The sequence below is a fragment of the Thermothelomyces thermophilus genome, chromosome 5 (assembly GCF_000226095.1).
Source record: "Thermothelomyces thermophilus ATCC 42464 chromosome 5, complete sequence".
In the NCBI taxonomy this organism is placed as follows: domain Eukaryota; kingdom Fungi; phylum Ascomycota; class Sordariomycetes; order Sordariales; family Chaetomiaceae; genus Thermothelomyces; species Thermothelomyces thermophilus.
Window position 1 is genome coordinate 2968616 of NC_016476.1, and position 26189 is coordinate 2994804.

Consider the following 26189-nt stretch of genomic DNA (forward strand, 5'->3'; position numbering starts at 1 on the left):
GCGCTGTTTACCTCGCGCACCAGAAGTAATAGCCTTGTCTCAACGGCTCCTGTTGACCCGAGGGAAACCGGTGGACGTGCTCAAAGTGATGTTGGTAGCATTTTATGTACATAGATACAGACCAACTGGGGCTTCTCCGGAACTACTCTCTCAGATCAGGCTAAATGCCCTACATTGATCAATTTGGAGACAACAGCGGGAGTATACCTAATGGATCGAGCTGAAGGTAATAATAAGAAGAACCAGATCAGGAGGGAAGAAGACAGGTTTCGGATCCTCGGTTACTGATCGAGAGTTTACCTGTCCCTGCCCATACACCAAGCTATTTGCTTCCAGATTCGGATACTGTATACTTCTCTGTCTCAAATTGGAGAATCTTCTTCGGGCGAGAGGCATTATCTCAGGGGTCTTATTAATGTGATGGTAGAACTTTTGCCGACTGTTGTATGCTTGGTCTTTAGCGCAATCTGACTCCACTTGTTCTCTAATTCGGTGGCCAGCTTTGCGCGAGCTCTCACACACTAACGTCTCTCGATACTAGTCAAGCTCACGGCGGTTGACCCAGCTGCACGGCATGCCGCATTAAGTGACTTCCCACCGGTATACAAATCAGAAGGGGATAGCCCCAGGTCCGTTAACTCTTCGTATCCGCAACTCTGCTACAAGGAACGGGTCCTTGAGGAGTTCTAGGTGCGGGTTGTGAAGAAGGCTCGGTGGTTTAGAGACACCGAGATCAGGAGAGCGATCCGTTTGTCAGCCAGTTTCACAGCATATGCTGGCGACTTGATGTTCTGCTGAGCTGCACAGCTGCGCCAGGTAAGTTCTGCGTCACTTGTGAGGCATAAAGACCCTGATATGCGACAAGTACTGTAATGGATTGATGAAGTGACATCGAGTCGTTATAGTCCGTTAGCGCTATTTTCGACTTCACAGCAAGAACAAAGTATACACATTCGAAAGGCCCTTGTTGATATGCCTCAGGAGGTTCAGGGGCTTGTGTGGTGCTTGGTTGTAGCTTGCTAAGTTGCTAGTGTGCACTGGCAGATGGACTGCGGTGGTCTGTGCGAATCCTGGCACCCTTGTGGCTTCCCACTCTGGCTGGAATCGGTGCATTGGTCTTTGCTCGCTCCAAGTTTGAAAGAGAACGACCACGCATGAATTGCTCACTCATGCGCCGGCCCGGGTAAAACTCATAGCAACGATGGCATCCACAGTGAACCGCGCCGTCGACCCCTGGAACCAGGAGACAAAGGAAAAATTTGAAGGGTGCGTTGCGCTCCCGTCCTGTCTTTGACGCGACCTGCAAAGTTGACCTCGAGGCTTGGCTTGCAACAGCAAGGACCGAAGCGAGTACCTTGACCCGTGCCAGGAGGCGGCCGCGCGGAGTATCCGGTGTCTGAATCGCAACGGAGGCGACAGGACTCTATGTTCAGACTATTTCCAGTCAGTAGTGACCTTACTGCAGAATTGACTGTCTAGGATCAAGTTTAGCTGACAGCCCGGTGCAGAGCGTACAGAGACTGTAAGAAAGCTTGGGTATGACCACGGCTTCTTTTGACCCTGAAGCTGTCACTGATTCGCCTTAACTTTTGCAGATAGAGAAGAGAAAGATGGAGAAGAAGAAGGCCGGCGGTTTCTTCTCATAACCGACAGGGCAATTGCACGACTTCAATGCTGCACATCGAAACCTCCATCCATGACATCGTTCCGGACGGCACATGAGACCGCGGCAAGCTCTCTTGTCTCGTCCTTTGGAAGCTCCATGATAGGATTGGGGTTGTACAATTCTCATCTACTGTACACTAGGTGGAAGGCCTTTTTTTTTTTTAATTTATGCCTAATCAAGGTACTGGACACCTCGGACAATGAGACACGGGGAGCCTTCGAGTTTCGAGTCGCCGGGCGAGTGGACAAACCGAAGGCTTGACTGGACCAAGTCCTCCTGCCCGCATGGAGCGTCAGCACCGGCAACTCGGCCACTGCCAGGCGGAAAATGGCCGGTGCGGGTGGGGTTGGGTCAAGGTGCACAGGCCACGTTCAACAACCACTTCATCACCCCGCCAAAAGACGCGATTCTCAAGTTTGAAGGCGTGCACAGATTTGCGCGGTCCTCGGACGGTTGCAGCGGTCTGGATATACGGAGACAAGAGAGCATACTAAGACGGCGCTCCCTGCTGCTGAATCAACGGTTGCGGCAGTCCTGTCAAAGCCGGGGATTGGTCTTCTTTGCTGCGACTGGTTCCTGCCGTCGCCATTAGGCCCCCTCCAAAATCCGTCCCCCACATTGGACCTCCCATCCCGCACCCACCCCTCTGTCAGAAGAGGTACTGTATGTACATGCGTCCTAGTCCAAGCTCGATACTCATCCCGCCACCCAGCGCAGACATAGATTTTATAACATGGCACCATATCGATATGGTCAACCAGCCCTCAAGAGCAGCGTCGACCTGCAGCTGCAGACGGCGTTTCGCGATGGCAACTGGCACACCGTAATCCGTCTTGCGGCAAAGAGGGCTGCCACCCTCAAAGACCCCTACTATGAGGTGCGTAGTAGGCCTAGCGTTATCAGAGCTGCCGAAACAAGAAACTCACCCCTCTGTTTCTCTAGGCCATCAAGATCTGCGCCGAGTCTCAGCTCGACGGCGCAGCTGAAAAGTGCGGCGCTCTGGTCGCTATTGATGAGCTCGTCAAGAACAAAAAGACGCCAGATATTGACACCATCGAGCTCTACGAATGGGCCTGTCGTGACTTCTTTGACTACGATGTCGAGTACGCCGACACCCTCGGACCCCTGAGGGCCCGCTGGGCCAAGGCCAACCCCAGCAGCCCCCTGGCCCTGCAGTGTCTCCAAGCCTGTTTGGAGAGGTGGGATCTCGTGAGCGCTCAGCAGGTGAGAAGCCGGGCAATGACCGTTCCACGGCGTCCGACTATTGACCCGCGAAAACAGATCGCGACGAGTCTTGACAAGGCTCACGCCAACACTTCCGACCGGCGATACATGTTTTGGAATATCATCCTCACCTTCCTCCTTTCAGTGTGTTCCTGTGTCACACCTTTGCACACCACGCCGCTCAAACTGACATGGACAGATCAGCCCGCAGTGCACCGATGCCAGCCGTAAGGTCTACAGCTTGCTGGCGGTCAGACAGCTCGAAAGGGCGGCAGACCTGACCGACAATGTACGTCTTTAACATTCCTGCGAAGTCGGCGAAGATCCTCTGACATCCCTCAGTCAGCCAAGTTGGAACCCACGGACAGGGGCCTCCTCACGGAGGAAGAGGTCAGCCTCTACTACCGAGTATTGCGCAGCCACGGCACCAAGGAAGAATTTCTTTCTCGGATCAAGAGCCCGAAGCTCGGCGCCATCAGCCAGCTCAAGGAGGGCAGAAAATCTCTCCTGTATGAGGCCTTGGACGCACTCGAGGCATGGGGCGAGTGGGACCTCACCTACAGCTTGTGCCGTGAAGCTCTCTCCCTCGGCTTGGAAGGAGGCAGCTCCCCGTTCTTTGTCTGCGACCTGCAGATATGGAAAAAGTTCGCGACTGCCGCTAGCAAGGTGCCAGACTCGGACAGGTGAGTATTTCACACCTTTGCGGCCTTTTTGTGACAGCTCAGTAACTCGTTCAGTGCGCTCGGCGAGGTACAGGCAATTCTGAACAAATATATCGAGATTAAGGACAAGGCGAGCGCCATGTACAAGAAGAATCTCAGCCTCGCCCTGTTGGAGACCACCTTTCGGCTACCCGCATCTGTCTTGAAACCGAACCACGACAACACCGGCCTATCGCCCAGGGTAGTACAGATTGGCCTGTTCCTTGAACAGTACTTTGAGAGACTGTCCGCTTTTGACGACGTCAAAGGCTATGTGGCTGAACTTGGGTTTGAGGAGATCAAGACGCTTATGGAGGATGTGCTCCCGAAGATGCTCGGCGAGGTAAGGACATTGATGATGCCTTATATCCATCAAACACTCGTCTCTGATATATACCCTCTTAGGACTCCGACAAGGCGCGGAAAGCCGTCCTGGATGCGTTACAATGCAAACTACGGTACCTTCTGTCCACTTGCCCACAAACGCTCTCATCCCAACCCTCTGTTGTCGACGGCGAAACCCAAGAAAAACCTTTCCTGTGCCGGCTGTGCAACAATCCTGCCTCGCTCCCGTGTGAGTCGTGCTTGAAGAAGCTCACAGTCGACGCCGCGAGCGCGTATAAGCAAATAACCGGTGACAAAGAGCTCGTGGACTCCATCCCCCGTCTGGACAAGGACCCGCGGTTGGACCTGGCCCTCGTTATGGGTGCCTCCCTCCTGAAGGTGTCTGGGTTGCGGCCGCGGAACACGGACGTGGTCCAGTCATTATGGAAGACAGTGGACCCTGGCCTGTTCCTGCAAGCAGTGCTGCTCCTGGACGCTCAGCTGAAGGAGACGCCCGGCGACACCGAGCTGCGGCTGCTGCTCGTCCAGCTGTATTTGTTGCTTGGTTGTGCTTCGTACGCCTACCAGCTCTGGACGCCGCTCGATGTCAAGCGGACAATTCAGGACGCCCTCAGTCCGCTGTTTTTTGACAGGATATCCGCGCTCTCGCCGGGGCTGTTCCACGGAACCCGTCCCCTAATGGAACCCTTGCGCAGCTTTTACAGCCACAACTTGGCAGATAGGTCGCCCGTGCGCATCTGGGACGCCTTCTCGGCGGGTAGCTACACAAGCATCCTCGACATGGTCCGGTATGATGGCAACTTGCGCAGGAGTTGTACCGTCATGATGACTTTGGTGGAGGAGAGACGAGCCATCCGGTGCTATGGTGGAAAGATCGATGTCGAAATCGTAGAGCATTTCCTTACTGGTGAGCCTTTTTTTTTTTTTTTGTCCACCGAGTCACCCACGCCCACTAACGGGACAGAAAACATTGATGACAACACGACCCTTGTCAACAATACCGACTACGGGCCGTTCCCGAATCTCGAGAGCCCCCACGGCCCCCCAATCCACGAGTTTCTCCGTCTCGGGCCAGGTCTTTCGGTGAGTCTCATATCCCCTTTCTTTGCTGTCGTTGCTTGCCTAACCCCGCCAGAACGAACGGTCGCACCTCGCCTTCCTCTCGGAGCAGTACCTAGACCTGCTCCTATACAAACCCCCTAAGGACTACAAGCCATCGAAGCAAACCGAGGTCGCACACCGCGACCGCGAGTACACGCTTGAGACACTCTCGCGCCTCAGCAAGTCCCTCAACGACTTCCTGCAGCAGCCTTCCACTCCGTCCCGTCTGACGCCGGCCGAAATGACCTACTACACCGTGGTCTCGTTGCTGGCCGCAGCCCTCCTGATCGCCCTCTCCACGCCGCGGTCCGATCCCGTCCCAAAGACCCTCTCACTCCTCACGAGTTCAATCAAATCCGCCCTCACCTCCCTCCGCACCGATTATTTTGCCATCTCTTCCCCTTCTCCTCAGCCCAGCCAAACGGGAGCATCTAAAACAACCACCAAGGCCGGGCGGCGGTCGCTGCTCCCCGGCGTCTCCCCCTCCCTGACGGAGATGCCCACGTTCTCGGCCCTCCGCGACACGGCCCTCGCCATCCGATACAGCGCGGCGTTTGTGACGGCCGCCCACGACAGGGAGCTGGCGCGCGACCGGAGTGGGCGCTCGGGCGTGCACCGCGACGTGCTGGCCGAGATGCGCGCCCTGGACGGGGCCGCAGCAAAGGTGCTGGGCGAGGTCAAAGGCCACGTGCAGCGGCTCAAGGAGGTACTTGGGGAAGCCGGCTGGCTGGACCGGATTCTGGAGCTGGTCTTTGCAGGGGAGAATGAGGAGGATGGTGAGGATGAGGTGGCCCGGGCGGTGGAGGAGGTCATCGGGGGCCGTGCCGCGGCCGAGGAGTGGGCTGGAAAGGTGGTGGAGAGCTGGAGGGAGGGCGTGAAAGGGTGGGGGATGGTTAGGATGGAGTAGAAGCAAAGGGGGATCGTGGAAGTAGAGGAGATGGTGGTGGGAAGAGAAGAGTGAGCCAAGAAACATAGACGGTATAAGCAGAAAAGGCACGAAAATGCGCAAGAAGCCGAACTCAAAAATTGATTCCCGCATTCCTGTCCCATGCACGCCGCTCCTCCATTAATGCTATCCTGTCCAACCAATGCATACGCCCCCCAAGAAAACCCAACAGGCCGAAGGGGACCTGATCTTGTGTGCAAACAATGGTGACTTGTCCGAGAGATGTAGAGAACCCAATAACACCCCCCAAAGAATAAGCACCAAATCCAAAAAGACGCACGTCATAAGGACGCCCGGCCGGGGTTCTCCTCAGTATTTCTGGGATCCACTGCTGCTGCTGCTCCTCCTCCTCGCCTTCCTAGCCAGCGCCTCCCGTCTCTCCTCGCCCAGTGTGACCCAAACCCAGAGCCAGCTGATGGTCTCGACGAACATGAAGGTGAAAAAGACGCGGTTCTTGAGCGCGTCGCCGCCCCAGGCGGAGGGCACGTACGCCGGGTTGTGCGCCGCGCGGTGGACCGAGGGGTGTTGGAAGCGGGAGGAAGAGGACGAGGTGGATGAGGAGGAACGGGAGGAGGAGGAGGAAGAGGAGGAGGAGGAGAGGGTGCCAGCGTCGTCGGTGTAAAAGAGCGGGGACGAGGCGGAAAAGAAGAAAGAGTAGAAGCTCAAGAGGAAGCTCAGGATCAGGCGAAGGGGTGCTGGCGGGAGCGCGCGGAGCGGTTAGTCTTGTGTGATCTGTAGCACATGGAGGAGGGGGCAACTCACCTTGCACTCCCCAGTAGTGATCGAGGCCGATCTCGTCTGGGAGGGAGAGCGTCGCCAGGTCGGTTATGCCAAAGAGGGCGAGGACAACGGCGAGGAACCCGAGTGCGGGAGACTGGGTCTCGAAAGAGCGGGAGTTGGGCTGACCGGGAAAAGTTCCGTTGTAAGCAGATATTACCTGGCTGTGCGGCCGTGATACAGAGGACATACCAGACCCATTGACTCGCCGAGGATGTAGACCACCGCCTGGTCAGCGATCGTGCCCGGGTTGGTGAGGAAGAAGAAGCCCAGAGTGATGTGGAAGAGGCAGAGCGAGGTGAGAATCGTCTTTGCGGATATGAGCGCCATGGCTGCGTCGAGAGGGTTGGTTGTGCTGTGTTGAGGTTAAGCGAGTCTCATCGAGACGGTTCAGTTGCGAAAAGCGAAGACCGGGCGGGCCTCTTCAAAAAAGCTAAAAAGGGAGGGACCGGGTCAAAAACAGCGGGTGCGGTACAAAAGAGAGGAAGAGAGTCAGAGCTGAGAGAACTACGAGCCCAAGGCGCGGTCGTTGAGGTGTCCTGCAAGATGACGCGTCAAGGTTGGGACGGTCAGCGGGCTCAACTCGTCCCTGCCGCAGCGCTGGCAAACCCCCCGCCAAAACCTGCGTGTCAGAATGTTGGGAAGCGAGAGACTGCATAGGCTTGCGCGGGTGTTTGCTGTTTCGGTTTCTTGAGCAAGGATAGGGCCAAGCTTTGGGCCACTTCACATACCTATCTTATCGGCCGTCCTGATAGACAAGGGCGCCTGATTGGGCACGATGCGCGTGAACCGGCCTGGTGACCTTGGCAAGCCACGGGCGCTAAAGTTTAGTTAACGTTATGCTTAATCGTCCTCTAGAATGTGGCTGGAGCTACCCTTGTTCTGCCGCGATTCGCGGCAACAACAACTGGGGTCGAGGTGGCGGGGTCCAACCTGCGTGCTATTGTCAGGCAAAGAGCGCTTTCCATAAGCGTCTCCCATCGAAGGCACTTAAGGCATATCTTGCCGGGCATTTTTCCAAGTAACCGGGTGTTCTGGTTTTTGTAGGGCACTATCAACCCAAAACTTCAATTTCACCCAATTTCGCGGGAACAGCCAGCGGAACATACCAAAGAACTCCAAACAGCCTAGGACTCCACTCATTCAACTCACCCCTTTCGAAAGGGTCGCTGGCGCCCACCTTTACTCTCACACTTGACCACGTCTCCCTGTCCAAACATTGCCACAATGGCCGACACTTTAATTACAGAACACCCCGAGCCCATGCTCGATATTGACCGGCACCTTAAATACTGGAAGATGTGCCTGCAAGCTCCGCTACCCAACCACTATCTCCCTAATGAGGGTGTGCGCATGACTTTGGTCTACTTTGTTGTCAACTCGATTCGCATCCTCGAGGGAGGGACCTCCTCAACACCAGAGAAAAAGCGACCTCCGCTAATTCCTCCGCAAGACCATCGCCGACTCCGCCAATGGATCCTCTCACACCAGCAGCCCGGCGGCGGATTCGTTCCGTCCTCGACCCTCCTCTACCCCTCTCAGGGGTACCAGGCCTGGGAGGCCGAGTCGGGCGCCGAAGAGAGGGAAGGGGCCGGACTGGCCAACCTCCCGGCCACGCTGTTTGCGCTGCAGCTGCTCGCGTTGCTGGCAGATGATGATGATGATGCTGATAATGGTGGGGCCAGGAGCGCCTTTGACGGCGTCGATCGGGCGCAGACGCTGAGGTGGCTGCGGCGGTTGCAGAGGCCGGATGGGAGCTTCGGGGAGGTATTAAAGTTGCTTCCGGGGAAGGGGTGGTTTGTGGGCGGGGGATATGACATGCGGTACTGTTATATCGCGGCTTCGATAAGGTGGATGTTAAGGGGAGATGTGAAGGAGGGAGAGGAGGGGTGGGTGGAGGATATCGATACGCAGGCGTTGACGAGGTACATTCTGGGCAGCCAGGTATGTCTGATTTGCGACCATCTTCCTCTCTCTGCTGCGCTGCAGGTCAATGGGGCTGACTGGTTAGACCTACGACGGTGGCTTCGCTGGCAGCTCTCAGGAGGAACCTCACGGTATGCTGCCCCTTGCCTTTGTTCGCTAGCCAGCAGACTGAGTTAACATGCGACATCACCAGCCGGCTATGCCTACTGCGCCATAGCCGCCCTCTCCCTGCTCGACCGCCCTCTCACCAACAGTACCGCCTTCCACCCCAACGCTATCCTGCGCTCGGGCATCCGTGACATGCCCGGCTTGATCCATTGGCTCGCATCCCGTCAGTTCGTTTATCTCGAACCACCACCCCGTCCCCGGGAAGACGATGGCGACGATGAGGACGAAGACGAGGACAACTTTGTGCTCCCAGCTAACCCTGCCGACCTCGCCAATGCCCCGGCTCCCGCCCTGCGCCACGTGGCCTGTAACGGCCGCTGCAACAAGGTGGCTGACACCTGCTACACCTGGTGGGTAGGCGCGGCGCTGGCGAACCTGGGGCACAAGGAGGTGCTGGACTGGGCGCCATCGAGGCGGTTCCTGCTCGAGAAGATGGCGCACCGCATCGGCGGCTTCAGCAAGCACCCCGGCGGACCGCCCGACGTGTACCACAGCTGTTTCGGGCTGGCGGCGCTGGCCGTCATGGGCGAACCAGGGCTGGCCGAGTTCGACAGCGCCCTTGCCGTGCCGGTCGCGACTGTGAGGGTCATCGAGAAGGCGAGGGACGCGCTGCTTGAGAGGGCGAGGGGAAAGAAAGCGGGGTTGGTCAAGGGCGCGGTGGAGATGGGACTTGCCATGAATGGGTCAAAACCGGCGTGGTTGGGTGCCGGAGAGGTCTAGCGATTATCAAAGTACCCTACGCTACGCTGGAATCTACGCAACCGAGGGTTATCATCATCATGAAGACCCCACCGCATGCTTGATCAACCGCTTGTATCCCTCCACCGAGTCCTCGAGGTCTTTAATCTGCAGCCCCTCGTTATCGCCATGCGCCACCAGGATGCTGCCCGGTCCATACAGGTACTTGACGTGGTTGCCCTTGAGGTTGGGGATATCTGTTCCATAATTTGCAACCACGGTTTCGAATCCTATTCTTCATTAGCATCCGCACCCTCCGGTCTCTCACAAGAACATGGCGAGATGGCAGAGACAGAATGGCAGAGAAGGAATTTGGAAGAGGAAGGTGTTGGAGAGCACGAGGAAGAGGAAGAGGGGAGAGAAAAGGGGAGGGGGGGAATAAGAGAAACAGAGCAAGGGGTCTCACCATCAACCTCACACTCGCACTCCACCGGCCCAACCCCTGACGTAATGTTCACCTGCAACGCCTCCGAATCTACGTCCTTTATCAGCTTTTTGATCCGCTCGGCGACGATCTGGCCTCCCGTCGTCTGATTGCCCACGGCAACCCTCGCGGACACCCGGGCGCTGGCCGCGGGGGCGATCACATTGGCCGCCACACCGCCCTCAATCAGGCCAACGTTGACCGTCGTGTTCCCGTACCGCTCGCTCGACCCCAGGTCCTCCTCCAGCAGCCTGTCGAGGGCGCGGATCAGCACGTGTATCGCCGACTTGCCGAGCCACGGATAGCCGGAATGCCCGGCCTTCCCGACAGCGGAGACGGTGCCGCCCGTGACGCCCTTGTGGCCGCAGGCGAGCTTGTTCTCGGTCGGCTCGCCAAAGATGGCGGCCCGGAACTGCGGCCGCACCGGGTACGCGGAGCTGTTGGAGAGCGAGTCGGAAAAGTGCTTCATCCCCGACCCGGAGTTCTCCTCGCCGACGACGTAGAGCAGCACCACGCTGTCCGGGGAGATGGCGCCCTCGCTCAGGAGGGCGTTGGTCGCCGTGATCTGGGCGGCCACGCTCGCCTTGGCGTCGACGGAGCCGCGGCCCGAGATGAGCGTCGTGGGCGGGAGCGCGGCAAAGTCGACGACCTCCGAGGGCGGGACGGTCTCGTTGTCGATGGCGTAAGGGATGTAAGGGGGCACCACATCGATGTGAGAGGTTATGATGGTGCGCTTGTCCAGGGCGCGGCTGGCGTTGCGGCCGGGCCAGGCGAGAACATTATACCTGGTCGGACGGTCGTCGGGACCCTGACCGGCCTCGCTGGGGGGAACGGGCTGCAGCTCGACGGTGTAGTTGAGGTCTTTGAGGAGTCTCTTCAGAAGCAAGCCGACCTCTCCTTCAGAGTCGCTGATGGAGGAGACGTTGACGAGGGCGCGGTGGAGGGTCAGCAGAGGGACCCGGTACGGGGGGGCATTGTCCTCCGGCTCCTCGCCGCGAGAGAACCGCGTGCGGACATGCAAACCCGGTAAACGGACAAAGGTTTGCTGTTGGTATTCAAGACTCGCGTATGCCGACGCCTGAGCGCTCAAAGCGCCGAGCAGCAGCAATGACTGAAACGAGACTCTCATCTTGATCTGTTGCTCGCTATTGTAGATGAAGTCTTATGAACATCGTGAATGAAGGGACCTCTGTTTATGAATGAAGATCCCTCCGATTGCGAAAAGAGCCGACGCAATGAGATCATCGCGAGAACGAGGGTTGAAGAGGAGCACCCCCGTAACCGCCAAGCCCTAAACGGCCGGAATAGGTAGGTATGTATGTACGGAGTACGGTAGATGCATCCGTATTACTCCGTCCCCCACGCGCAAAGCACACGCCGAGTATGTACATATACTAGTAAATAGGGTACATAGGCGGCAAACCCTCGAGCCTGTGATCTTTGCTCAATCCATATGTAGCAGATCAGCAAGGGGTAAAAGAGAGCTTAATGCGAGAAACATGGCGGAGTCTGCGAGCAAAGCTCAAGTGTATACCGCCCCATGTTGGCGGAATTGTCGATGGTGAGACCCTCTGTGCTTTTATGGCTGTAGGACCCTACAACGCTGCAATAAAAGCAGACCATAAAGCCAAGTCTAGAGGCAGAAAAAAACAACAACTGCCCGGAGCCAGCTCCGACACGCGTGGCTTCACACGCCTTCTTGCCAGCCAGCCGTTACCATCGCCACCTCTCAGGCAACACCTGGCTGAAGTTGAACCTGCCATCCGCCCTCTTGACCACGGTACCCCTCTCGGTGACGATAGCGTCAATCAGCGCATGTGGCGTGACATCAAAGGCCGGGTTCCACACGTCGATCCTCTGGTCGGCGATCGCGACCCTCGCCGCTCGGCTGGTATCGACAGTCCCATCGTCATTGACCACCGCTCCGCTAATCTGTGTCAGCTCTTCCGGCTTGCGCTCCTCGATCTTGATCCCCTCGCCGCTCTCCGTCTCGAGGTCGATACTCGTGGTTGGCGCCGCCACCACAAACTTGATGCCGTGGTGCCGCGCCAGCACGGCTAGAGCGTACGTGCCAATCTTGTTGGCCGTGTCGCCGTTGCGCACGACCCGGTCGGCACCGACAATGACGGCGCCGATGTTCATGCGCTCGCGGTGCAGCGCGAACAGCGCCGCCGCCATGCTGTCCGTGATGAGCGTTGCCGGGATGCCCTCAAAGACCAGCTCGAACGAGGTCAGCCGGCTGCCCTGGTTGTAGGGGCGCGTCTCGGTGCAGTAGGCGTGCTTGAGGAGCTTCTGGGCGTGCAGCGTGCGGATGATGCCGAGCGCGGTGCCGTGGCCTGAGGTGGCGAGTGAGCCGGTGTTGCAGTGGGTGAGTACCGAGAGGGGGCGGTCGGGAGTCGCGTTGTATTGTTGCTGTAGCCAGGCGGCGCCGAAGGAGCCGATCGACGTGTTGTTCTCGAGGTCTTTGGCGAGGATTTTCTCGGCGGCTTCTATGTACGAGTTGAGAATGGCCTCCTTAGCTTCTGGGTGGCCGAGCCCCTCAATCTTGGCGGCACGCGCGGCTCGTTTAAGGAGCGTAATAGCGTTGGAGAGGTCGACGGCGGTGGGGCGGCTCTCCTTGAGGTAGTCTAGCCGGGATTCAATGTAGGCAATGGTGTCCTCTGGTGTTGTGGCGGCTGCCAGACGTCAGACCAGGACCGATTCAACAAGGATTGAGGGGCCCATAAGGACTTGGTCACTTACTGCAGCCTCCGTTGTGCAACTCGACGGCATGGGCGAGAGCGGCGACAATGGCAATGGCGGGAGCTCCTGGGATGCGGTTAGAGACCGAATCAGCAAAACAAATCATTCACACAACTAGTTACCTCTCACTCTCATCGACCGAATGCAGTCAAATGCTTCCTCTGCAGTCGATACCTCATCGTAATGGTGCTCGTGGGGCAACCTGAGCTGGTCGAGGACTAACAACTTGCCCCGCGAATATTTAATTGCTTGGAGAGAAGCCATGATGAAGAAGGTGAATACGGGGTATCAGAAACAAGATCAAAGAGCGTAAGACGGGTATATTTTTAACACTATGAAATAATCTTCTTGTCGTTTCGAGGCACCCCCGGGAACGAGGAAAAAAAGGAAATGAAAAGCTTGTTTCGGTGGTAAAAATGTCGCTCCAGCAAGACCGTGAGATCGCGACATCCATGCCCCGCTTCACCTTGGTGGGGTAATAATGCTAATACACGGGTAGCTTCCAGGGTCTCAGCGTGCCAAGACGGCTGGACCGGGGAGCGGCAGGGGCGCAGGCGGTGAGAGCCGCTACACTGCTGCAACGGGCACATTGTACGGATTACAGTACCTAAGTGTGCCCGACGTGTAACTACTGTACAGTACTGTACATATTTGGTACGCCCGGATTACTGTACTGCTGCATACGCTGCGTATAAACTACATACCTAATACATTACTTACCTTACATACTGTATTGGTATAAAACCTGAACTTGGGAGCTCGCAGAGCATCTGCCTTCTCCATTGAGCGCCTCGACAGCTTCGACGAGGGTCATGTCATAATTGGCCGCCCCCGCTGTCCAGCATGGAACAGCCTTTCTCGTCGTCAAAGGTGACTGGTAGGCACACAATCCCATCTCATTTTGTTTCTAGCTTCAGTCCTCGTTGACCCTTTCCCGCGCAACCTCGGTTCCAGTCGAGTATTTCGATCCTCACGATGTCTACAAACTCCTTGCACCGGGCCTGATCCCCCGCCTGCCGCTGCGCGACCTCAACTGGCAATCGCACGCCGGTCCTCTGCGGTCGATCAGCACTCTTCATATCGAACTCGTCCCTGCCGGAGTCGACTACTCGGCCATCGTCACCCCGCAGGCCTCTCCCAACCCCAAGACCCCAGCCGCGTCCGACACTGCCTCCACGGCTAGCCGCGACGATGGTTTTCAGACTGCAGCAGTTGGTGCAAGGGCTGGCTCGACGGAGCAGCACGCGGATCCCGCCGGAGGCACCCTGCGTCCCCCGCCCACGGGCGCTGCGAAGGAACGGAGGCACCAGATCCCTGGCTTGCGCAGGACCCCTTACCTCAAAGTGCTGCTGGTGAGGTGCGACGACAATGAAACGTACAAGTCGACAACAAGGGCCGAGATCCGCGAGTGGATCAAGGCGAACACAGCTGGCTCTCAGGGGAAGACGGGCAGCAACGCAGAAAACCATGACGCCTTCGAATGGCTCATCGTCCACGTCGTGCTGCCTAACTCGACCGCCGCCACACAACCGCGCGTTTCCGGAAGATCACCAGACTCGGGTTCCGACGGCAAAACGGCATCCCGCTGGCGCGGCGGGTCGAGTACCCTGCTGGAGAAGCTGCGCGCCGACTTCAACAGCTCCGCCAAAGGCGCCGTCGACCGTGTCTGCCAGATCCGCATTGGCATCAACGATGTGCCGTATAACATGCTCCCTCGCGTTGTTCCGGCCGTTCCAACCGGATACACCGAGACCGAGCAAGACGCCGAAAAGGCCTGGGCCGACCTGATTGCCAAGTTCAAGGAACTCATTCTGTTGAGCTTCGATCGCCGCGTCACCCAGTATGAGGAGGACATCAAGGAGCGAGATGCTCAGAGAAGTCTTCCCGGCTGGAACTTTTGCACTTTCTTCATCCTCAAGGAGGGCCTGGCTCGCGGCTTCGAGAGCGTTGGCCTGGTTGAAGACGCTCTCGTCGTCTATGACCAGCTAAGCGTCGGTTTGGACAACATCATCCAGGAACAGGCGATTGCGGGGTCCGCGGAGGCACACGGCGGCGCGCTGCTGAGCTACACCCAAGATCTTAAGGAGCGCGCGCAAAAGGCCATGGCTGAGATTGCCGGCGGACATCTCGAGTTCGAAGAAAGCGAGGCCGTCGACCTCCAAGCTGGCGAAAAGAAACGGCTCGAGAACGACAGCATCCCCATTAGCTCGTCAAAGAAGCCGTACCGAGATCTCATCCTGGCGAACAAGGTGTCGCTGCTGGACTTTAGGTGCTATATCTTTGCCCGCCAGATCACGCTCCTCCTCCGCCTGGCCAATGCGTGGTCGTCGCGCGAGGAGCTCCTGGCCAAGTTGAAAGAGCAACAGGAGCTCGTTCCGAAGGGGGTCGCGCCGCGGACACCGGCTCCCAAATTGACTGAGGAGCCCGAAAATCTCTGGCACCTGGCAGAGATCTGCAAGCGGACCCTTGAATTCGTGCCCGCTGTGTCGTCCGTCATGAGGAGCGACATCATAGCAGCCATGGAGTCCGAGGCCAAAGACGAAGGAGCCAAAGCAGACTCCGAAGTCTCCTCGGACCCACTGCTATCGGAGGTCATTGACAACATGGTCGCCTCGTTCGCTTTCTCCGTTGCCCAGCAAATTCTCGCACAGACGTCCACAAAAGCGCTTCCCATCCCACCTTCTACCCTCGGGGGGCCCGATTCCGAGCAGAAGGCCTCGATTCCGGAGCCAAAGACCATGATGCACCCGGCACGGAGCTCGTCACTTCATACGCAGGGCCCTCAGGCTCCTCCACGAAGTCCTATCGGTTTCCCTGGGCCCGGCCGCTCTGAGGGTGTTCCGGCCCCCCCCTATGCAAAGGCGGGCCTTGAGGAACTTGCCGCGCAACGGGCAGAGCTATGCGCTCTGTCTAGAAATATTCTTGAGGAGTGCGGAAAGAAGAGAGGATGGACAGATGGCTGGGCATCCGTGCCGACCGTGGGCGAGACCGGTATTGCCGATTTCGAGGACGTGAGCTTAGCCGACGGTGACGGCGAATCCGAGCCCAAGCGTGAGGCTCCTGAACGGCTGCAAACCTCGGTGGCTGGCGTGGACAACGCCCTCTTGCGAACGGCCCTCGACAACAAGGACGACTTCTACCGCCTGTACGAGACGCTGGTTGATAAGACACTGCGTCACTACACGGTGGCCAACCACACGCATGCGGTCCAGGCCAACATGGCCGACCTTGCGGTCCTCAAGTTCCACCTGGGCGAACTCAAAGAGGCTGCATTCTACTTTTACAGGGTCATACCCTTTTACGGCGACAATGGATGGAGTCTCCTTGAATTGTCCATGCTTGTCATGTACGCGCGGTGTCTGAAGGAGCTCAAGAGATTAGACGACTATGTCAACAAGGCATTGCGCCAGCTTCTTTGCAAAGCGGCGGCCGCGGAGAGGGATAGGCGACAGCAGGGGTCGCAGTTCCGGCTCAGCCTCACGTCACCTACCCAATATCCCGAGCCCTCAGCGATATCCGGCTTCCTGGCCGACTTGTTGGAGGTGTCGGCATCTCTTGAGAAAGAAGTCAAGATTCCGTTGACGAATCTCTTTTGCGACTTGAGTCTCGACGGCCCGCCTTTTTACGAGGACGGTCAGGACTGCTTCTCCCTCTTCCTCGACCTCAACAGCTTGCTAGTTGACGAGTTCGAGGCGACTTCGGTCAGCGTCCGAATATCGAGTCCAACTGCGGCGAATAAGGAGATCTGGCTGCAGACAAAGGGCCCCGTAACCATCCGGCCCGGGCCGAACAAGGTGAAAGTGCGAAGCACTGTAATGATGACAGGCGCGTTTGAGGTGGACCAAGTCCGCTTGGTCAGCAACAAGGTGCTTCTGCACTATGAACGAGACGCTTTCCAGTCCGTGGAAAATGACTCGGCGGTGCTCAAGAACCCGCGTGTCAATCTGTATCAGCGCGCCAGTTGTCTCGATGTACAGCTTTTGGCGGCTCGAGACATCCAGCTGGATAAGAAGAAGTCGTTAGACCTTGAGGTAACGACAGGGTGGAACGAAATCACAAGCTGCGAGATCAAGATCAAGTCTGCCACTGGCGGATTGAGGCTGGTCATGAGTGAGGCGGAAGTGATTGGGCTGCCGCAGCCAACAGCTTCGCAAGGTGGCACCTTCACATTCGGCTCGATTGGGGCCAACAGCTCGATCAAAATCAGGTTTCCATTTACTGTTGAGACCGACGTGATGGACGTGACAGTACGAGCCGAGGTGACATATACGACCGCCAAAGGCACCTTCACCTTCTTCAAGGCATCGTCGGTACCGATCTCGCTCGCTCTGGAGGTCAACGTCCAGGACATCTTCAAACACGAGGCCCTCTTCTCGAGGTTCGCCGTGTCAACCGCCAGCGCCAGTCCGCTGCGGCTGCTCAAGAGCGAGCTTCTCGGTTCGGACCTGTTCGAGTCGCACTTTGGCCAGCCCTCGAGCCACCCGGTCGTGGTGTACCCGAAGCAGCCAGCCAGCCTCCTCTACAAGATCACGCGCAAGCCGGAGGTGAAGCTCGGTCCCAAGGTCCAAAAGACGCTGTACCTCAAGCTCTATTATACGGTGGTCCGAGACGAGATCGAGCTGCTCTTTAAGCAGGCTCTCACCGCCGCGCTCGAGTCCACGCCTCTGAGGGAGTTCTCTAAAGTGCTCGTGTCTCAGGTTCTCAGCGCCGTTCGGAATGACCTCTCCGCAGATGACCTCGAACAGGCCACCCTCCTCGGCGAGCTCCCTACATCGTTTCTCTCAGGTATCAACTGGGAGAAACAGCTCCCCAGCCTCGGTGCTAGCAGCGATAGCGGCACGCCCAGCTTGCCAGCCTTCTTTCGCAGTTGGCTCCGCGCCCACCCTAGCTTGCCGCTCCCGCACCCTTCCTCCCCGAGCCCTTCGGCGCCGGAGGTTACCAACACGATCCTCATCCCCGTCGACATCCCGTCGGTATCCGTCGTGCACACGGCCGACCTGCGCCTGCAGCAGCCCCTGCCGACGGTGACCTCGAGCTTGGGGGAAAGCGATGAGGGATGCCCGACCGTGCTGGTCAACCAGCTCCTGCCGGCAACCCTGCAGCTGAAGTGGACGCGCATCTGGGACACGGCCGAAACGGCGGCGTCCAACCAGCCATCTGCCGTGGCAGACCCGGCGACAGTGGCATCAAGAGATCGCGACCTGGAGTTCGAGTACGAAATTGTCGCTCCGTCGGATACGTGGCTTGTGGGCGGCAGGAGGAAGGGGCATTTCGTGATTCCCGCTGTTGAGTCTTCATCTCTGGCCGATGGTGAGGTGTTCGGGATAAGCTCGACACCGGAGACGGAGGCGGAGATCCCGGTGACCCTGATCCCCTTGAGGGAGGGCTACTTGCCGTTTCCAGGGGTGGAAATCCGGGAGGTCGATGTTAGCGGGCAGCGCGATGGTGGTGGTGAAGGCAAAGCCGGGTATGGCCAATGCGAGACGGATTTTAGGAACCTGGGTGAGACAGTCCGTGTAGTGGCAGATAGGGGGAAGGTTACGGTGAGCCTGGATGCAAGTGGGACGTCCGGGGGCCCGTTGGTGCTCGAATCTGAGGGCTGGGCAGGGAGTGCGGGCAGCGTAATTGTTTGAGCGTGACGGATATAAGTGTCGAGCCTCGATTTTGGAGTGTTTTGGAGAGTGTCTAGACGGTGATGGGTACCATGAAACGGACGATACCGATTTCAGAGACTAAAAAAAAAAAAAGAAAAACGAAAAGAAATAAACCTCCTGCTAATCTCATACGGAAGGAGACTTCTACCTGAGTTCCCAAAGTCGAAATCCCACTGGTCCGTCTTCTCGAACGACTGGCGAAGGAAGGGGGGCGAGCGACGTTGGGAAACGACGAAAGGGAAGGCTTATTTGACAAAAAGAGGAAAAAGGAAAAAAAAAAAAAGGGAGTAATCGTACAACTACATACAAATGATCTGGGCAATGTGATATGCCTTCTTTGGGGACCATATCCCAATCACCCCTCCCGACCTCTCGCGTACATACATATGCATACGGATTACATACGTGCATACATACAGGACTGTATCGCGCAAAGAAGCTTCGGCAGCGGCCAACTCGGCCAATGCCAAGGCCAGATAACGTCAAGAAACCCTGAAGGGCATGACGTCACATCTTTTGCTATGAGCCGTAACTTTGAACAAGCCAACTAGAATTCAATTGAGGGAGCACGCACTTTGGGAGCGACTCCTTCGGGCTGTCCCCAATGGAAAAGTAAAAGGTTCGGCCAGAGGTGCGATGCAACCGTCGTTTTTGCTGGCAAGCTCCGCACCGTTTGCGCTACAGGATCGGGCCCGGGCCGTTAATAAAGCAGTATTGCGTCCTGGCTTTTTTTGGTTTCCGAGATGATGACGGCCTTGGGAGTGTAATTGCAAAGTTGTCCCATCCTCAGGTACCTTTTTCATTCCATTACATGCCTTACCTGCCTTGCATACAGTGGAAGCCGTTCTTAGGTAATTCCCCACTTGGCTTCATTCCGCAACAGCGCCAACAACGAGACGGAATGCTTTCTCCAGTCGGCGACGGTCAGCACATTGACCACAGAAGTGGCAGCAAAAGCCACAACACCCCTCGTCTCTGAAGAGCCGAGGTGTCGGCACAGAGACCAGTGATGGCGAATACCCCTCCTCAGGCAAATGGTTCAGCCAAACCTGCAGAAGAAGCTCATGCCGAGTCAGACCATGGAGGCATCCGGCGACAGCAAGCCACCGCAACCCAGAGCGATCAACCGGATCCGCGACAAGCTCAAGACAAAGAAGGGGAAGCTGGCCGACAGAAAGGAGCAGCTCAAGGAAATGTCCAAACCACCCGGGGGATTCGACGCGACTCCGCTGCCAGACGCACCCCAAGGGTACACGCTCAAGTTCACGTTCCATCGAGTCTACGACCTGCCCGCCGGCGACCTCCACAGTTCGTCCGACCCCTTCATCCACGCCACCCTGACCGCGCCCGTCCCACGGCGACACAAGGAAGACCCGCCGCTTACCCGGCGCACCCGGACGGTACGGCGCACGACCGAGCCGGTCTGGAACGAGGACTGGATTGTGGCCAACGTGCCCGCGTCCGGCTTCACGCTCAAGTGCCGGCTCTATGACGAGGACTGGCCCGACCGCGACGACCGTCTCGGCACCGTCACCGTCCGCGTCCCGCATGTGGACGAGAACTGGGAGGGCCTGGGCCCCGAGGAGCACGTGTTCGAGGTGAGGAAGCGCACCGGTAGCAAGCGGGCCTACCTCATCCGTGGCGCGTCCGTCGCCACGTGTGGGAACGGCAGCGTGACCCCGCGCCTGCACATCAGCATCCGGGTGCTGGGAAAGTCGGACCCGCCGCACGCCCAGATGTACACGGTCGGGCCGACGACCTGGGTGAAGCATTTCAGTCCCATGATCGGCCGGCTAGCGGGCGTCAAGGTGAACCGAGACGAGGAGCGCGATGCGGTGGCTGGGGGTGAGCAGGAGAACGATCGGGGAACCAAGAAATACGAGTGCGTTCTCTTCTTCTCTACCCGCGACAGGCAGGCATTTACGCACGTCAGTGTGCTGACGGGCAGAGTAGCTTTCAAGCCAACGAGATCCAGCTTTCCGGCCCCGTCCCGCCCAAGCTCTACCACCGCTACGTCGAGTTCAGGCCCATGATCGGTCGCATGTTCTCTTCCCGGGGGTTACGTGGCCGAGTCCTGCACAAGGTGCTCCAGAAACAGCACAAGCGCATCTACAACTACGACTCCAGCACCGAGTACGGCTCCTTCGCGCCGTGCAGCGAGGAGGCGACGCTGCAGTTTCTGCGCATGGTGCACTTTGACGAGGGCGGCCGCATCTTTACCTACCTCATCACCCTCGACGGCATGATGCGATTCACGGAAACGGGTAAGGAGTTCGGAATCGACCTGCTGAGCAAGCACACGATGCACTCGGACGTGGCCACCTACGTTGCGTGCGCAGGCGAGTTCTTTATCCGCCGGCTCGCGCACCCGGTGAGCCACGCCGGAAAGGCAGATGCGCCCTTCAGGAGTCACCAGGGCTCCTCTACCGAGCGCGCTTCCCTGCGCGCTTCCCTTTCAGCGTCCTCCTGCCGCAGCGGCCAAAACAACAACGAAAACACTAGCCCGGATGATGACCAACCCACACACCCTCCAGAGTCCCCGTCGAAGGGACCCCTTGCCGGGCCACCTCCTCAGAAGCCCAACCGCTACCGCCTCACTATCGATAATGACTCGGGCACCTACCGCCCGGACGCCTCGGTCCTGCCCGATCTGCAGGCCTTCCTGTCGCGCAACTTCCCCGGCCTCGATGTCGTCGCCATGCGCTGCGGCGACGACCGCCTGTCGGCCATGAAGGCGGCGCAGACGGAGGCCAAAAAGCGCAGCACCGGCGCCGGCGTGGTCCGCATGGTGCCAAACCGGAACCCGTCTAGCAGCAGCTTCAGCTCCGGGGACGAGAGCCGGCTCGGGACCCTGGATCGTCTTTCTCCTGCTCCCGGGACGGGCGGCGATGTTCCCGGGGAAGATGCCGGAGGGGGAGAGGGAAGGGCGGCGCCGTTGCGGAGTAAGAAGGAGAGGGCTTTCGACCTCGCCAGTGAGCCCGGGAGATGGAGGGAGGTCCTCGGGCTAACGGGGCCAGAGGGAATATGGAAACGGAGAATGAAGAGGATTAAGAACAGTGGAGGAGGGCGGGGAGGCCAGAAACAGGATGGTAGAGGATAAGAATACGGAGAGTGGGAGGAAAGGGAACCTAACCAATGGGAAGGGGAGGGGAAGATAGGTATTTTTGCACTTTGACTGCGTTGGAACAGTTGGCGTTTGGTTGTTTGGGCGGCTTGAAGAGCCTTCACTATGATGATGTACGATACTTTCGTTGTAAACTGTGTACTAAATTCACAAGAGACTTGAACGAGCGACCTCGGAAAGTAACAGCAATCGAGTTTGCTGCATATTCGGTAGTGTAGCCATGGCTCCCCCGTAGTGTACTGCGCAGTGAGAGGCGGGTGGGCGCAGAGACAGGGGCCGGGAATTCGACCCACTTCGACCCAGATCCCCCTGAAGCTTGGCGCCTTCTGCTTCTGGAAGGATGGCCACCGGATCGGGGCCCAGAAAAAGAAAAATTGAACGTTTCTTAAACGGTTTTCCAGGTTTCACGAGTAGGCCGCCTCGACCGCCGCGCTACACTTGCTTGCATTTCCACTATCAACGGCGGGCCGCCTTCGACGCCCACGACTTTCAACCCCGGCGCTCGCAAGCACGGGATCCATAGAGAAAGACCCTAAATGCTGAAGCCGCTGGTGTAACTTAGTCTGTACCGTGCACTAACCAGGATCCCCACTACGGAACCATATCCTCCCCCCCGCGCGCCCCCCCCAAAACCCAAAAATCCACCAAGCCCGCCCACGCTGGAGACTCCGACTGGGTCCGCCGGACACGCTAACAATTTTTGGAGCTCTGGCCCGAGACCTCGTTCCACATTCGCGTCTCCAGCTTCGGTCAACCACTACCAAGACGCATCGCCTCGTTCTCCAAGCCCTCTTCATCTCTACGATTCCAGCGACCCTTGTCAGATCCGGTACCAGTGCTGAGGCTCTCGGTCCTTCCCGCTTACCAAGAACACCAAGAACTCCAGCGACTCGCCAGCTGCTGAGCCACTGCCACCCTTCCCTGGAGCCGGTCGTGAACCCGGCTTGCGATCCTCCGAGCTCCCGCCATCGCTCGTGTCGTCGACCGCCGACCCCTCATGCATTGGCCGAACTCTGTTGTCGATTGACTCCGGCCCGGAAAGAGGGCACCGCAAGAGCACCATACCGTCAGCAACCATCTCAAAACGTACCCCGCGGATGACGACCGGGCCTCGTTCGACCGCGGCGGAGGGATGCAGTCGACAAACGTAAAGTCCGAAGCCCTCGGGCGGAAAGCCAAGGCAAGTTTACGGCTCTGTATTGCATCTCTAACCTTCTTCTTCCTGTCGCTGACCGGCTCGGCCATCTTTAGCTCGCCCAGTCGTACCAAGAGCTCCTCGAGTAAGAACGAAACCGTCTGAGCGCATTCCCCCGACTACTCCCCGCGCTAACCGCGCTTCGCAGCGAATTTTCCGACAAGGAACTCAAATCGGTTGGCAACTATACCCTGGGTCGTCTGATAGGCAAAGGATCGTTTGGCAAGGTCTATCTGGCCACCCACAAGCTTACCAATGGCTCAAAGGTGCGCGCTATCACGGCCGCCGCCGCCGCCGCCTCCACCATCACGCGTTGCCATCTAACCACATCTAACCACTCTGCTAGGTCGTCCTCAAGTCGGCCAACAAGGACGACTCGAACCTCGCTCGAGAGATTCACCACCACCGCCAGTTTGTCCACCCCCACATCGCTCGCCTGTACGAGGTCATAGTGACCGAGACCTTGGTCTGGCTGGTCTTGGAGTACTGTCCAGGTATGATGATGGAACCTGGCCGGGATGGTGACACGCTCTCGCTAACCCCCCTGCCATCCTCTCCTCAGGTGACGAACTTTACAACTACCTCCTCAAGCATGGCAAGCTGCCCGTCGAGAAAGTTCAGAAGATCTTCACACAGCTGGTCGGCGCTGTGTCCTACGTCCACCGGCAATCCTGCGTTCACCGCGATCTGAAGCTCGAAAACATCCTGCTCGACAAGCACGAGAACGTCAAGTTGTGCGACTTTGGCTTCACGCGGGAGTACGAGGGCAAGGCCAACTACCTACAAACTTTCTGCGGCACGATATGCTACTCGGCACCAGAGATGCTCAAAGGGGAGAAGTATGCTGGCGAGAAGGTGGATGTATGGAGCTTAGGCGTCATCCTCTACGCGCTGCTCTGCGGCGAGCTGCCCTTCGACGACGATGACGATAACGTCACGAGAGATAAGATCCTCAACCATGAACCCCACTACCCGGACCACATCCCCCCAGACGCCCTTTCCCTCCTGAAGAGCCTGCTCTCGAAGCGTCCCCTGCTCCGCCCGACTCTCCCCGAAATCCTGGCCCATCCGTTTCTCGCCGAGTACGCGCCCCAGCAGCAGGAGATCCTCAAGCTCGAGCGCCCAGAACCGTTCTCAACGCCCCTGGAGAAGGAAACCCTACACAGGATGCGGAGCGCCGGGGTAGATACCGATTCGGTCATTGAGAGCGTGTTGGCGCAGAAGTGCAATGTTTTGGCAGGCTGGTGGACGCTTCTGATCGAGAAGGAGGAGCGAAAGCAAAGACGGAGGGAGCGGAAACGCAAGGAGAGAGAGATGGAGAACAGGTCGTCGAGGCGCTTCTCTCAGGCCTCTAGCCGGTTGAATGCCTTGGCCACTGTCGAGGAATCGTTCGTCAAGCTCTCCGACCCGCCGGCACCGAGGCCGCGAGGTAGGAGTGAGCGGCGGAGCGGCCACTATCCCAGTCTGGTCATACCGGATATGCCCGATCTTTCCGATCTGGCCAAGGTCGCGAACGGCAATCTGAGCCCCGACAGCGAAGCACCACCTCCGCCTGTCGACAAGGACTCGATCCGGTCCGTCAGCTCTTCGAGGCACCCCAAGCCGCTGCCCCCGCCAAAGGAGGGATTGCTGCGGAGCGCCCGTTCCCGTGGCTCAACGCTCCATCTGATGACCACGGGCGACGTGATAGACGCCAATGGCGCCTCGCACGCCGACGACCCGAAGAAGGTCAAGAAGCGGCCATCACACGCAATCATTGCCACCTGGAAGAACTGGACGCACTGGCTGTATGAGAACACGAGGCGACACAAGGGAGCGCATAAGAGGGGCAGCCAGTCGACGCCGAACCTAGCCGGCAAGTCGGGGAGCGGAAAGGAGGGGAAAATGAAGGAAGATAGCCCGCGGCCGCAAACGAGCAAGTACCCGGCGAGCGGTTCCGCATCTAGCCCCCAGACGGTCAGCCTACCGAAGGGTGTCGTGGCCAACGGCTACGCCGCCAAGGGCGCATCGTCCACCGCGGGCGCCTCCTCTTCGCGCGCCGCGGCCCCGTCCGGACTCACCACTCCGCCGATCCCCGGCCACAACCCGCGCCTGCAAACCTCGGGCTCCTCCTACAAGCGCCACTCCCTCTCCCCTTCGCCGATAACCCCGCGCTCGACAGTCCGCCGTTTGTCCGGCCCGACCGGCCTCCGTGGCCGCAAATCCACCTCGTCCTCTGTCTCTTCCGTCCGTTCCCTGCACCACACCCACCACCACTCCCATAGCAAGGCCTCGTCCACCTCTTCCAACGGCTCGGTATCAACCTCGGTCTCCAAGACCCCGATGCAGACCACCCGCTCTCCGCACCACTCGGTCAAAGTCCTCCCCGCCACCCCAACCGCGGGTGGCTTCCCCGGGTTTCCCAGTAACATCCGACTCGTCCGCGACCGCTCTGGTCCGCCGCTAAGCATATTTAACGAGAGCCTCCCCGGCTCTAGGTCTGCCATGGCGGGCGAGAGTCCAGCACCGGGGAGCCCCAACCCTTTCGCCAGCGGTGGTGCGGGTGGAATTGGAGGAGTGATGTTTGCCAAGCGGAAGAGGAACCTGTTCAAGGGGCCTATGCTCAGTCTGTCAGGACATCATCACCACCACAACGGAAGAGAGAGTGGAAAAGGCGGGGTTGCCGGCCGAAATGGTTCGGGTGGGAGCGGAACGGGGTCACATTCGAGAAATGCGAGCGCTAGTGGGCTGGGCAGGAGGAGCGGGGAGATCACGATCGAAGAAGTCGACGAAGACGAAGAGGAAGAGGAGGGAGGGAGATTTGTGATGGGGGGCGGGGCGGTCCGGCCGCATGAGGAGTTTGGTGCGATGGGAGGGGCCATGGAGCTCGGTGGGGCTGAGGTTGAGGTTGAAGAGGTCGATTCGTTCGCTCCGATCGTAAAGCGGCCGGGAGAGGTCGTCGAGGAGAAGATCTATGAAGAGGGGGAAGTGGAGGGGGAGGGTGGAGGGCAGGGCGTCGTCGGGCTGCAGCCCGCCGCGACTATCAAGTCGGCTAGCGAGGCGGGCATATGATGCTCTCTTGGTTCCGGTGCTTATCGGAATGACGAAGTCGAATCCTGGAACATCATGGCTCGATTTGGTTTTTGTTGAACAGAGGTATGCTGGTTGTGTACGAAGGAGAGTATTTTTTTTTCTTCCCCGTGGGAAATGTTTCTCTGTTTATATCATCATCTTCATCTGTGTAATGATTAGGGATACCACTTGCCAATCAATAGTTTGGTTTTCTTTTCTTTCTTGAAAACCCAAGCGACAGTTAGAGGCCAAATAATAGATATTTAAAGGATCCCAGTTGCGGAAATTGTGTCAATGCATGCCGCTGGGAAGTGGGTTTGTTCAGGCGGTTGACGTTGTTACCCAGCCAAACCGAATCCAAAACCTACCTAAGCTCCCGTATGGAACACACACTCTAAGTGCCCGAG

General features: G+C 58.2%; 9 protein-coding genes across 9 annotated transcripts; 6 read left to right on the forward strand and 3 right to left on the reverse strand.

Moving 5' to 3' along the window:
• Positions 1-1142: 1142 nt before the first annotated feature.
• Positions 1143-1797, forward strand: MYCTH_2308951 (uncharacterized protein). Its single transcript, XM_003665294.1, has 4 exons — positions 1143-1266; positions 1336-1443; positions 1509-1536; positions 1596-1797. Exons 1-4 carry the CDS (start codon positions 1202-1204, stop codon positions 1644-1646), a joined length of 252 nt encoding a protein of 83 aa, XP_003665342.1. The 5' UTR covers positions 1143-1201; the 3' UTR covers positions 1647-1797.
• A 456-nt stretch (positions 1798-2253) lies between these two features.
• On the forward strand, positions 2254-6143 carry MYCTH_2308952 (uncharacterized protein). Its single transcript, XM_003665295.1, has 10 exons — positions 2254-2324; positions 2379-2543; positions 2609-2890; positions 2948-3034; positions 3090-3179; positions 3233-3573; positions 3628-3934; positions 3997-4843; positions 4901-5019; positions 5072-6143. Exons 2-10 carry the CDS (start codon positions 2400-2402, stop codon positions 5942-5944), a joined length of 3090 nt encoding a protein of 1029 aa, XP_003665343.1. The 5' UTR covers positions 2254-2324; positions 2379-2399; the 3' UTR covers positions 5945-6143.
• Positions 6144-6184: 41 nt separating this feature from the next.
• Positions 6185-7437, reverse strand: MYCTH_2308955 (uncharacterized protein). The gene is made up of 3 exons (XM_003665296.1): positions 6953-7437; positions 6746-6884; positions 6185-6678 (listed from the first exon to the last, which is right to left on the reverse strand). Exons 1-3 carry the CDS (start codon positions 7088-7090, stop codon positions 6293-6295), a joined length of 663 nt encoding a protein of 220 aa, XP_003665344.1. The 5' UTR covers positions 7091-7437; the 3' UTR covers positions 6185-6292.
• A 289-nt stretch (positions 7438-7726) lies between these two features.
• On the forward strand, positions 7727-9698 carry MYCTH_2308957 (uncharacterized protein). The gene is made up of 3 exons (XM_003665297.1): positions 7727-8704; positions 8772-8817; positions 8880-9698. Exons 1-3 carry the CDS (start codon positions 7988-7990, stop codon positions 9572-9574), a joined length of 1458 nt encoding a protein of 485 aa, XP_003665345.1. The 5' UTR covers positions 7727-7987; the 3' UTR covers positions 9575-9698.
• On the reverse strand, positions 9632-11145 carry MYCTH_103330 (uncharacterized protein; the record flags this gene model as incomplete). The annotated part of the gene is made up of 3 exons (XM_003665298.1): positions 9632-9822; positions 9999-11001; positions 11053-11145. 3 exons carry the CDS (start codon positions 11143-11145, stop codon positions 9632-9634), a joined length of 1287 nt encoding a protein of 428 aa, XP_003665346.1.
• Positions 11126-13117, reverse strand: MYCTH_2135256 (uncharacterized protein). Its single transcript, XM_003665299.1, has 3 exons — positions 12881-13117; positions 12759-12824; positions 11126-12691 (listed from the first exon to the last, which is right to left on the reverse strand). Exons 1-3 carry the CDS (start codon positions 13020-13022, stop codon positions 11730-11732), a joined length of 1170 nt encoding a protein of 389 aa, XP_003665347.1. The 5' UTR covers positions 13023-13117; the 3' UTR covers positions 11126-11729.
• Positions 13118-13174: 57 nt separating this feature from the next.
• Positions 13175-18492, forward strand: MYCTH_2135257 (uncharacterized protein; the record flags this gene model as incomplete). The annotated part of the gene is made up of 4 exons (XM_003665300.1): positions 13175-13193; positions 13265-13349; positions 13524-13567; positions 13713-18492. 4 exons carry the CDS (start codon positions 13175-13177, stop codon positions 18389-18391), a joined length of 4827 nt encoding a protein of 1608 aa, XP_003665348.1. The 3' UTR covers positions 18392-18492.
• A 482-nt stretch (positions 18493-18974) lies between these two features.
• On the forward strand, positions 18975-21790 carry MYCTH_2308965 (uncharacterized protein). The gene is made up of 2 exons (XM_003665301.1): positions 18975-20294; positions 20366-21790. Exons 1-2 carry the CDS (start codon positions 19447-19449, stop codon positions 21510-21512), a joined length of 1995 nt encoding a protein of 664 aa, XP_003665349.1. The 5' UTR covers positions 18975-19446; the 3' UTR covers positions 21513-21790.
• An 878-nt stretch (positions 21791-22668) lies between these two features.
• MYCTH_2120170 (uncharacterized protein) lies at positions 22669-25782 on the forward strand (the record flags this gene model as incomplete). Its single annotated transcript, XM_003665302.1, has 5 exons — positions 22669-22716; positions 22788-22816; positions 22880-22997; positions 23078-23225; positions 23294-25782. The coding sequence occupies 5 exons, from the start codon at positions 22669-22671 to the stop codon at positions 25780-25782; spliced, it is 2832 nt and encodes a 943-aa protein (XP_003665350.1).
• Positions 25783-26189: the final 407 nt, after the last annotated feature.

Bases quoted from the DNA above. Each gene is read 5' to 3' on its own strand.
- MYCTH_2308951 (XM_003665294.1), top strand. From the start codon at position 1,202: ATGGCATCCACAGTGAACCGCGCCGTCGACCCCTGGAACCAGGAGACA. The intron at 1,267-1,335 runs GTGCGTTGCGCT...GGCTTGCAACAG, and splicing joins ACAAAGGAAAAATTTGAAGG to CAAGGACCGAAGCGAGTACC. The intron at 1,537-1,595 runs GTATGACCACGG...TAACTTTTGCAG, and splicing joins GAGACTGTAAGAAAGCTTGG to ATAGAGAAGAGAAAGATGGA.
- MYCTH_2308952 (XM_003665295.1), top strand. From the start codon at position 2,400: ATGGCACCATATCGATATGGTCAACCAGCCCTCAAGAGCAGCGTCGAC. The intron at 2,544-2,608 runs GTGCGTAGTAGG...CTGTTTCTCTAG, and splicing joins TCAAAGACCCCTACTATGAG to GCCATCAAGATCTGCGCCGA. The intron at 3,035-3,089 runs GTGTGTTCCTGT...TGACATGGACAG, and splicing joins TCCTCACCTTCCTCCTTTCA to ATCAGCCCGCAGTGCACCGA.
- MYCTH_2308955 (XM_003665296.1), bottom strand. From the start codon at position 7,090: ATGGCGCTCATATCCGCAAAGACGATTCTCACCTCGCTCTGCCTCTTC. The intron at 6,885-6,952 runs GTATGTCCTCTG...TTTCCCGGTCAG, and splicing joins TCGGCGAGTCAATGGGTCTG to CCCAACTCCCGCTCTTTCGA. The intron at 6,679-6,745 runs GTGAGTTGCCCC...CGCTCCCGCCAG, and splicing joins TCACTACTGGGGAGTGCAAG to CACCCCTTCGCCTGATCCTG.
- MYCTH_2308957 (XM_003665297.1), top strand. From the start codon at position 7,988: ATGGCCGACACTTTAATTACAGAACACCCCGAGCCCATGCTCGATATT. The intron at 8,705-8,771 runs GTATGTCTGATT...CTGACTGGTTAG, and splicing joins GGTACATTCTGGGCAGCCAG to ACCTACGACGGTGGCTTCGC. The intron at 8,818-8,879 runs GTATGCTGCCCC...CGACATCACCAG, and splicing joins CTCTCAGGAGGAACCTCACG to CCGGCTATGCCTACTGCGCC.
- MYCTH_2135256 (XM_003665299.1), bottom strand. From the start codon at position 13,022: ATGGCTTCTCTCCAAGCAATTAAATATTCGCGGGGCAAGTTGTTAGTC. The intron at 12,825-12,880 runs GTAACTAGTTGT...ACCGCATCCCAG, and splicing joins TCGGTCGATGAGAGTGAGAG to GAGCTCCCGCCATTGCCATT. The intron at 12,692-12,758 runs GTAAGTGACCAA...GACGTCTGGCAG, and splicing joins GTTGCACAACGGAGGCTGCA to CCGCCACAACACCAGAGGAC.
- MYCTH_2308965 (XM_003665301.1), top strand. From the start codon at position 19,447: ATGGTTCAGCCAAACCTGCAGAAGAAGCTCATGCCGAGTCAGACCATG. The intron at 20,295-20,365 runs GTGCGTTCTCTT...CGGGCAGAGTAG, and splicing joins CGGGGAACCAAGAAATACGA to CTTTCAAGCCAACGAGATCC.